This window comes from Osmerus mordax, chromosome 6 (assembly GCF_038355195.1).
Source record: "Osmerus mordax isolate fOsmMor3 chromosome 6, fOsmMor3.pri, whole genome shotgun sequence".
Classification (NCBI taxonomy): domain Eukaryota; kingdom Metazoa; phylum Chordata; class Actinopteri; order Osmeriformes; family Osmeridae; genus Osmerus; species Osmerus mordax.
Genome location: NC_090055.1, coordinates 16,801,831 through 16,811,686, shown reverse-complemented (window position 1 = coordinate 16,811,686; position 9,856 = coordinate 16,801,831). Strand labels below are relative to the sequence as shown.

At 39.1% G+C, this 9,856-nt stretch overlaps 1 protein-coding gene and 1 long non-coding RNA gene across 4 annotated transcripts; one reads left to right on the top strand and one right to left on the bottom strand.

Moving 5' to 3' along the window:
• Window positions 1-1,809: 1,809 nt before the first annotated feature.
• On the bottom strand, window positions 1,810-5,448 carry LOC136944496 (uncharacterized). Its single transcript, XR_010876771.1, has 3 exons — window positions 5,308-5,448; window positions 4,921-5,003; window positions 1,810-2,000 (listed from the first exon to the last, which is right to left on the bottom strand). It is a non-coding gene; the product is annotated as an uncharacterized lncRNA (long non-coding RNA).
• On the top strand, window positions 4,781-9,393 carry LOC136944494 (uncharacterized). 3 transcript variants are annotated; one of them, XM_067238285.1, is made up of 11 exons: window positions 4,781-4,873; window positions 5,363-5,410; window positions 5,494-5,627; window positions 5,836-5,977; window positions 6,175-6,438; window positions 6,558-6,711; window positions 7,034-7,194; window positions 7,414-7,577; window positions 7,845-7,976; window positions 8,165-8,221; window positions 8,397-9,393. In XM_067238285.1, exons 2-11 carry the CDS (start codon window positions 5,368-5,370, stop codon window positions 8,571-8,573), a joined length of 1,428 nt encoding a protein of 475 aa, XP_067094386.1. In that variant the 5' UTR covers window positions 4,781-4,873; window positions 5,363-5,367; the 3' UTR covers window positions 8,574-9,393. The 3 variants fall into 3 exon arrangements, with proteins under 3 accessions (XP_067094386.1, XP_067094388.1, XP_067094387.1); XM_067238287.1 differs by having other exon boundaries at window positions 5,312-5,410; XM_067238286.1 differs by lacking the exon at window positions 4,781-4,873 and having other exon boundaries at window positions 5,088-5,410.
• The last annotated feature ends 463 nt before the right edge of the window (window positions 9,394-9,856 follow it).

Here is a 9,856-nt window from a genome sequence, read left to right as displayed (position 1 = left end):
TCGTTGTCCTGTTGGAAGATGAACCTTCGCCCCAGTCGGAGGTCCAGAGCACTCTGGATCAGGTTTTCATCAAGGATGTCTCTGTACATTGCTGCATTTATCTTTCCCTAGATCCTAACTAGTCTCCCAGTTCCTGCTGCTGAAAAACCTCCCCACATCATGATGCTACCCAGTGGCGGTTCTAGACAAATTTTACTGGGGGGGCCAAGGGAGGGCCAGTGTTTAATCAGAGGGGCACATTAAAAAACAGAAACAAATGATATTTAAACATTAAATACTTTAATTTTGCTTTACATTAAAATCATACAAACGGCTCTGGCTCTCCCTCTTCCAGCTCCTCAGCTCTCTCAATACTTTTGCTATGTTTCTCTAACTTTTTTATTTACTGGGGCAAAAAAATGTCCCTTCTTCGTTTCATGATGACTACTAGAAGAAGAAAAACATGTAAAAATATATATATATATATAATTTTTTTTATTCAGTCAGCACAGGGGGGACCAGGGACATTTTTAAACGGGCACTGGCCCCTGTAGGCCCCTGTGTAGAACTGCCCCTGATGCTGCCACCACCGATGCTTCACTGTAGGGGTTGTATTGGCCAGGTGATGAGCGGTGCCTTGTTTCCTCTAGACATGATGCTTGGCCTTCAGGGAAAATAGTTTAATCTTTGTTTCATCAGACCAGAGAATTTTGTTTCTCATGGTCTAAGAGTCCTTCAGGTGCCTTTTGGCAAATCACGGGCTGTTGTGCCTTTTACTAATGAGTGGCTTCCATCTGGTCACTCTACTATACAGGCCTGATTGGTGGAGTGCTGCAGAGATGGTTGTTCTTCTGGAAGGTTTTCCTCTCTTCACAGAGCAACGCTGGAGCTCTGTCAGTGTGACCATCAGGTTCTTGGTCACATCCTTGACGACTAAGGCCCTTCTCTCCCGATCACACAGTTTGGCCAGGCGGCCAACTCTAGGAAGAGTCCTGGTGGTTCCAAACTTCTTCCAGTTACGGATGGTGGAGGCCACTGTGCTCATTGGGACCTTCAATGCTGCAGACATTTTTCTGTACCCTTCCCCAGATCTATGCCTCGATACAATCCTGTCTCGGAGGTCTACAGACAATTCCTTGGACTTTATGGCTTGGTTTGTGCTCTAACATGTACTACAACAAGTTGTAGTTAGATCTCAAGGATGATCAGTGGAAACAGGATGCACCTGAACTGAGTGTCATGGCAAATGCTGTGAATACTTATGTACATGTGATTTATTCGTTTTTATTTTTAATAGATTGCAAAAATAAATTAAAAACTTCACATTATCATTGTGAAAAAATGCATTTGATCCATTTTGGAATACGGCTGTCACAACAACGTGGAAAAAGGGAAGCGCTGTGAATACTTCCCTGATGCACTGTAAAATTGACATGTGGTTACATTGTTACAGATGCTTAACCCTGTAAATTTCAACATCACCTTTAGCTCTCCAAAAAAGACATTTGCAAATAAGATTTTTTTTTTACTTAAAAAAAACTTTAAATGTGGTCGTTGTGCCTTGCAATGCTATTGGATAAATTTGGTCTTTCCAAAAAAAGAAATGGGAAATTAAAGAGCTAAAGGTGACGTTGAAAATTTTACAACAAGGGTCTTTCAGGGTTAATGCGGTTATTGAACTCGACATCAAATTACGTGCATTTTAAACTACAATGGTTGATAACAGACCGCTAGTTAATTACTTGTGTTTTACAGACAAATGTGTTTTTTTGGCTTAGTCTGTGTTTTAACAACAAACTGACATGACCACCCGGCTTGTCTGGATTTGGGCCCTGGCGGTCGCTGTGAATTTGCATGTGATTCAATACTCAAGTACAAACATTCTATAAAAATACAATTATTTTATTTTGCAGGTACAATGCACACCAATCAACAGCAAAACTGTAAGTTAGCCAGAGTGAGCCAGAGTTAGCCAGAGAGGCTAATTTTCATCTGCTGTCCCCAGCCAAATTGAAGGCAGCCTAAAATTACAAAAATGTCAAATAACATAATAAGACTAAAATGAGTCCATAAACAGACAGTAACGTATAGACAAAACCAATTCACATATAAGCAAAAGTGTATCTGCAGTACAAGCACATATATAACACGGAGACACATAACATACATCAACACTTAAACAAGACAAATGCACATATAGGCAAACAAGCAGGACAGACAGTACATTAATGCTTGCAAACCTGATTGGCAACAGGCCATTCCTTGTTTGAATGTTTTGTACATGTCTTTTGTGCGGATGTGTGATGGCAGAGCATTCCACGGTGTGCTGAATTCACAGAAAATGCAGATTTGCTAAAAGAGCTTGACCTATATGAAATGGCACAATCACCTCTTGAAGCTAATCTAGTGTGTCTTAGGGGTGTAACAATATATTGTGGAACAATATATTGCAATACAAACATTTTACAATATGTATCGTAGAGTTATTGCAATATTTTTACAATATGACGTCCGTTTGATCCTATTGGTTGAGCTACCAGCACGCAACCTACTCTGCGTCATGCGTGCATTTACAGAAATCGTTTGAACTGAGTTAACTAAATTGTATGTACAACAAAGAAAATTATTTAAAATGTTTACTGTTTTGGAAATAAATCTGTTAATTGAATTTCAGTTTCATTTAAAATGTTGTTCAAAATATCCTGATACGTATTGTATTGTACACCCAGTATCGTGATACGTATCGAATCGTGAGCTGAGTGTATCGTTACACCCCTGTGTGTCTGCTACTTTGAGTGAGTAGTTTAATAAAATCACTACCATGTAAACATTTGAATACCAGACACATCAGTGAATTTAATGAGGTTCTCCCAACTCAGGATATGGTGTTTGATGAGGATATTGCATTGATGGTGACTTTTTGGTTGCACTATGCACTAAAGCAATGGTTAAACTAGAGAGGGTACAATTTCTGGGGAAATTGTAGGGTGTGCTTGCTTGCGTTGGTTGCACAGGGGTCCGTTTTTGAATGACATTTTTACAACTGATATTTCTGTATATTTTATATAAAAATGCATACTTATTATTTATAAAGATGACATAGATTTAAAAGCATATTTTTTTTGCTGCTCATTTACAACTGAAAATACGAGTGAAGTGTAGAATGAAATAGATGTCTTCTCATTTCCCCTGCAAGAGGCAGCCTCATCGTTGAAACAAAACGAATAAATTGGGCAGACCGGTGTAAAAATTGACCTAATCTCTATGACTTAAACGTCATTTTAAGTTTTTCCCTTCTCATGATATTTTCAGGCATTTAGCCTACTCATTGCATTCATTCATTAATAAAGAACCCCCTTTGAAGATTATTCTACGACGTTACCCGGCAGTAGAAGATGGAATCGCGATTCAAACAGTACCATCTGCTAACTGAAAATATGCCCCCCAAAACGTAAATAAGCTTGACATTTATTTAGTGGAAAATCGCTCATTCATAAAAAGCTCACTGGTAGCGATCATTGTCAGTAACAACGCAAAATGCGATATAGGAGAAGCTGCCCGGGTAAATTGTACTACTACGGTACAGTACTAGACTACTGCTGTGTTCGTCTTGGTAGCGATTGCGTTGGTTGAATTGGATTTAACGTTCCGTTGTACGGTTTAAGATGAAATTAATTATTTTCATGAACAGACTGACAACGTTTAGGCTGTGGCAATGAAGTTCAGGTTAGTAGTTAGATAGACTTTTGATTTAAGTAAGGGGAGTGCCGAACATGTTCTGTCGCCGTTTGACTTCCTAAACAGCTGTGTAGTGTAGATGTTTTAGTAGTGTGTCTCGCGTAAGCTACAGCGTTGCAGTGAGCTACACTGGTTTGAAACCACAGGTAATTGTAATTTCACCAACAAATCGTTTTCTAATGTCAGAATAAATCATACAACGAAAATGTATATGTGAGGAATGTTTATTTTAACGATTGAAAACAGATACATCATAGACCACTGTAGTATGTGTTGCCCGGGCAACACAGGCTAATGTCATGATGCTAATACTTCAGTGAAGTAGTAGACTACAGTTTCCGAAAGTAGATGTACTTCCTTAATAATATCAGCTTATATTGTACATTACACATCACAATCGCTACCAAGACAACACTTTTGACACCTACGTTGTCTATGTAGGCCAAATATTGACTGAGTTTTAGGGGGGCAAAAATAATAATAAAAATAATAATAATAATATATATGTGAGAGAACAAAGGTTGTGCCCTTGCCGAAGGCAAAGCACACCCAATTATGACTTTGACTATGATAGGTGTGAAAACAATTCTAATTAAATTATTACATGAAATCATACTCAATGTCTTTAAAAATGCATTGATTTGTTATGGCTCTCCTCCGAGTGTCGACTACTCGTCTGACTGTGTGTGTGAGTTGGCTCGGCCCTCCCTCATGCAGTATAATTGGTTGACACCGCGTGTATGATTGACACGAACAGAATGTGAGGCTGATCAGACAGTCGAAACGAATGTGTGTGCGCGCCTTAAAGCCTATATAATAATTGTTTTGTTGTTCTTTGAATTAGTACATTATTTTAAATAGGCCTACAATTAAAATCATTCATTATTTCATCATTACATAATTACATTTAATTTATTTATACAGGCTATATTAATCTATTAAAAATAGGGTCGGCTCTTTAGATATGCGAGCCAGCTCTCGACGTTCACCTACAAGTGCCGGCTCATTCGCGAACGACCCATCACTAGGGAGCGCTAGTACGCTCAATCTTGGGTTTCGTCGAACAAAATGTAGGCTACCTGCCTCCATAACAATGTACCAGTGACTTTCACTTTTAAATTGTAATCTACGCAGTGGTTGCAAGGAATAGAAATTGGTGAGTAGGCTGTTGTAGCTGTTAAACGGAAAATGGGAGTTTGTTACCTTCATGCAGCCTTGACAGTTAGACAACTGTAGGGAGGGGTCCACCCCTTCGTTTGGTTCAGCCTCATAGTCATGTGGGAACTCTTGAAAAAAAAATTGTTTTGCGAACGGAAACTTATGTCAATTATATATATATACACATTGCATCTTTTGCCTGTTTTCTGGAACTGTGGAATCGTGTTATTGGACATGATGTTCAGTTTACGTTGGCTACGTCACCGAATGTGGTTCAATTTGGTTTAGAATGTTGACATAAAATCGACATTCTGCCATAAAGAATAGTTTTGATCAAAAACGATGCGAGTAGTTTTTACGTTGCTATGCGTATAATCGTGCTGAATGATTACATGTAAATGTTTATTGTTGTGATTTGCATATTATGCTTACATAGGGTTAGGGCCTGCATCATTCACGACGTTGTCTATTTCCCTGTGTCCGGTAGAGATCATGCTGCCTTGGATCCTTCTGAGCGTTCTCAGTATCTGCCATGGTGAGATTTACGTGAATTGTAAGCTTGAAGTGAAACGTTTAACAAATGTTCTAATTCTTACTTTCTATCTCCCAATCGTTCAGCCTACAAAACTAACGTGGTGTGCTATGGACATGACGCCCTCTTCCCAGACGATGTATCTGTCTCAATGTACTTACATAAAGTGTTCTTCACTCCATCTTCTCCCCCTGGCCTCATCACAATGGTGATGGATGAGGTGAGTGAGACTGCCACAGTCTGACGGACAGACACACACACATGCAATTTTGCACAGCACAATCGTCACGTTGTTAGAATGGGTATTTGTTTAGGAGGTTTGATAATTGGCATTGTGAAAAAAGAAAACAAATAAACCACATTTTTACTCCTTTGCTATCCAAATAGAATAAACGTTCTAAGATATACTCTAACTTTGTGTTTTGAAGAGCACGTCTCTTGACCCTCGGTTCAAGAGAAGGTCCTTCTCCACAAAATTACAGGATGTTACCATGGATGATGAAGGAATATACTCAGTTCTCTTTCCAGAGAATGATAAACCTTTGCCTGTTCTCGGCATTACAGTAAAAGGTGAGACCACATCGCCGAACATTATTCCATGCAGGTTTAAAAACATGTTGCTGTAATTTGATTGAAACCATTTAGATTATCTGCCACAGAGCTGTATACCGTTAATGGGGTAAGAACGTATGTACTTATATGTCAGAATGCATTATATATGATATATAGTGCTGACCTGTCCATCTCTTCATCCACTCATCTCTTAGATTGTTCAGTAGAAGCATGGCTAAAATATGGAATGAGTTACTCCTTTGAGGTGTCCAGAGCTGTCTCCCTCATCGACTACTCTCCACTAAATGATGACAAGGTTATTGTCATGTGGGACCGCACCCATCCTGTAAACACAGCCAGAGGGACACTAGAGAATGGAAAATTTGTGATGGATAATCTGACTCAGACAGACCAAGGTGTTTACACCTTGCGAGGGAAAAGAGGGAAGTTCTTTCACCGATTCCGCATCTACATTGAAGGTACAGAGCAGCTTCAACTGGGGATTGTACATTTTGGGATCAGGTGGCATTTTTATAGAGAATGTTATCTTGGTTTACTGTGCCCTTTACCTTGTAAATTAATACCCCTCCTGTTATAGAGTGGAAGCTCAGTAAGGCTGTGCAGGCAGGAGAAGTCTTTGAGTTTAGCTTCCCACTGGATCCCTCCGAGGTCAGCCTTGCATTTAAGCCAAGCTTCAGAGATGATGCTGCCTCATCATTCACTCTGATGGAGGGTGGGGTGCTGGTAAACAGGTATTCTGTTAGTTTTTATTATTTATTCCTTTTTTGTTGTTGTTTTTATATGGTAAGTGGGCTGTCACCCCTCAATCCAATTCAGTACCAGTCAAAGGTTTGGACACATTTTCCCATGGGCAAATGTGTCCAAACCTGGGAAAATGTGTCCAAACCTGTGACTGGTACTGTAAATATATTGGGTTTTTTAATAATTTATTTATTACATTTTACGTTTGGTAGGGGAATACACAGGAGAAGAGCAAAGGCATACCAAATGACTGGAGGCAGGATTATAACCTTGTAAAGGGCCTTGTGTGTTTATCTGCTCTCTCACACAAAGGTGGCTGTTTAAGGAAAGGATTCACTATGTTGGCGGGCTCACAAAAGAGTTGCAGATCACAGATTTGATGCCCGAAGATCAAGGCACCTTCTGGGTCAGAGACAGACATGGGAACCTGGCTAAGGTGGTGGAGCTAACTGTTGTATCACAACATATACCAGGTTAGTCACAGTACAATATGCAGTATTACAATGCAGTTTCAGAAAAATATAAATTTATGTTATTAGTAAATTTAACATAGTTGTTTGATTCTGATGAGATATGATAAGATACAATAAGACCTGTTGGGCTACACAGTTGGTTCTTCAGTTGGTTTTTAAGAATTCCAATGATTCAAAATGTCCCCTGTAATAACTGACTAACTCTTTTCTATTATTCAGTTACAGATACAGGTTTTAAAGTCAACTATCCTATGCTTCTTGCAAGTGTTGCAGTCAGCGTGCTTGTTACGTGCTTTGCCAAGTGTTGCTGCTGTAGGAAAAGTAGTACAAAAAGCGAATCTGATGCCAGTACTCCTGAAGAACTGGTTGTCTTCCATCATGAGGTAAGTAGAAAGGCAAAACAATCAAAGTTTGCTGTATAAAATGTATGCTATTGGACTGAAACTCATAGGATGTGAGTGTGTACCAGCTGGTAAGTGTTGATATGTTGTTTGTCCTTCTGTGTACCCGTATAATATATGTTTTGGCTACCCACAATGTTTTGGGGCTATCTCGTTGTTTACGATCATTGACCTATGCTTTTTTTTTTTGTCTCTTGGATTAAAGCGTCTGCTAAATGAATACATTTAAATATTGTGTGTGTTTTGCAGACCACCAATATTGGCCCTAGACCCACAGAACCGTATACTGGGATCCAACACAATCCTCCCTATAACCCTGACCATCCCTCTATCTCTACTTCCAACCAACAACCTCAAGACGCAGATGTCTTGACTCATCCAGTATGTCCAGCATCAATATTGTTTCTCTTTTTTTTCTTCTTTACTCCACAATTCTGTTCTTCCATTTTTCTCCCTTCGTTTATCTGGTTGTGTCTTCTGACCTTTTTTTCTGCTTTCACTCTTTCCCTCTGGTTAAATGAGTGTTAAACTTTTCCTTTCTATAATATGTGTCTGTGTTTATTCCATAGTTCAATGTTGTTGCTGGTGATGAGCCTCCATCCTATGAAGTTGCCTCATATTTTCAGGTATGGGATGACCTTGACTTCCCACTTCCACACAGCCTTTTTGTTCAGGGGCTAGCATCGGGACACACCACACACACACATGACTGTTCTATCCTCATTGTTCAGGGGCTAGACTTGAGACACACACACATGCCTGTACACACACACATCTGACTGTTCTGTCCTCTCTGTTCAGGGCATAGACTCAGGAGGCGTGGCAGCTCCATCACTCTCACTGGGTTTCGACTGCCTCTCCTCTGAGAGGCAGTCAGGGATCCAGTTTGAGTTTCCCAGGGGGGTAGGCTACCCACTGACCTCAGACCCACCCTCCTATGCGGATATCTACACCTCGGATAAACTCAACTTTTCCTAGTGTACATACACCTCCCAGAATATACACCACTTCGACCGAGTGTGGAAGGGATCGCTAATACCTCACTTTAATATAAAAAGTTTTCTTATTCCGAGTCTTATCTTTCAATATAGGTTTTATAATATATGACAAATGTTCTATCAATAGCCTAGACAACATGAACATTTGGAGAGTTTCAGAGTTTTTAACAATCACTTAATTGTTTGTACACAATTGCTATTTGTATAATGTTTTATGGGAATTTTGTCATTATTCCACCATGTGTATCAGACCAACCACTACCAAGCTAATGTGCCTGACTACCCAGCCATAATCATACTCTGTGGATAAGAGAGTATATAGTATAGTTATTAGATAGCTGGTCTAACATGAGTGCATTGACTTACTGACCGTGAAAAACAGTGGCCTTCGAAGTGCCGGTATAAAGGCCAATATTTCTCATTTCTTTTATTGAATGCCTTGATTTGGAGTGTAGTGGAATGTGTATTGTAATGTTTCAAAATGTGTGTTTTTGTGTATGTATGTATAGAGAGAGATGAATGTATTAACAGTCTCTTAGTTTTCAACATTAATGCCATTATTGGCTCTCACCTCATTGCTCAAAGTACGTTGCTGAATATCATAGTTCTGTGGATAGGTGTTGGAGTAGAATCCTTGAAGGCAGTATTACTTTACCGACATGTAACTGTCTACTGCCATACTATCATCATTTTCTTTAATGATTACTTGATAAATATGGATTTTGGTTACAATAACCAGTTACAAATCCTGATGAATTGGGATGTTTATATTGTATGTTATATGAGTTCAATAAACAATGTTTAAGTTGTTTGGTTTCAGTAGATCATGAAGTGCTATAACAGTAACATGACAACACTGGCAGACATACTGTAGACCCCTGATAATGGTTTTGAAATCACTAGTTTACTTTCAATATCAATCAACACTAGTATGGTGGATAGTTGCATAGTACATTTTCATTTCTGCAGTATATGAAATATGCATATGATACATCCATCATAGCAGGCAGTCTGTGAAATATACAGAATTGCAATACATTGACAGGTTTCACAGACACAGTGGCATTACCAGAGGTCATCATGTCTGAAGAAAAACATGTTATGTGCATAGTATTAAGAAAAGTGAACTTTCAGCCAAAAAAGTACGCTAAACACAATGTGATAGTAATATGATCGTAGACCATAGACATACTAGAAGTCATTATGTAGCAAAATGCGTTTTACGCCTACATTAAGCTGCAAAATGGTCTGTAAAGATGTCTA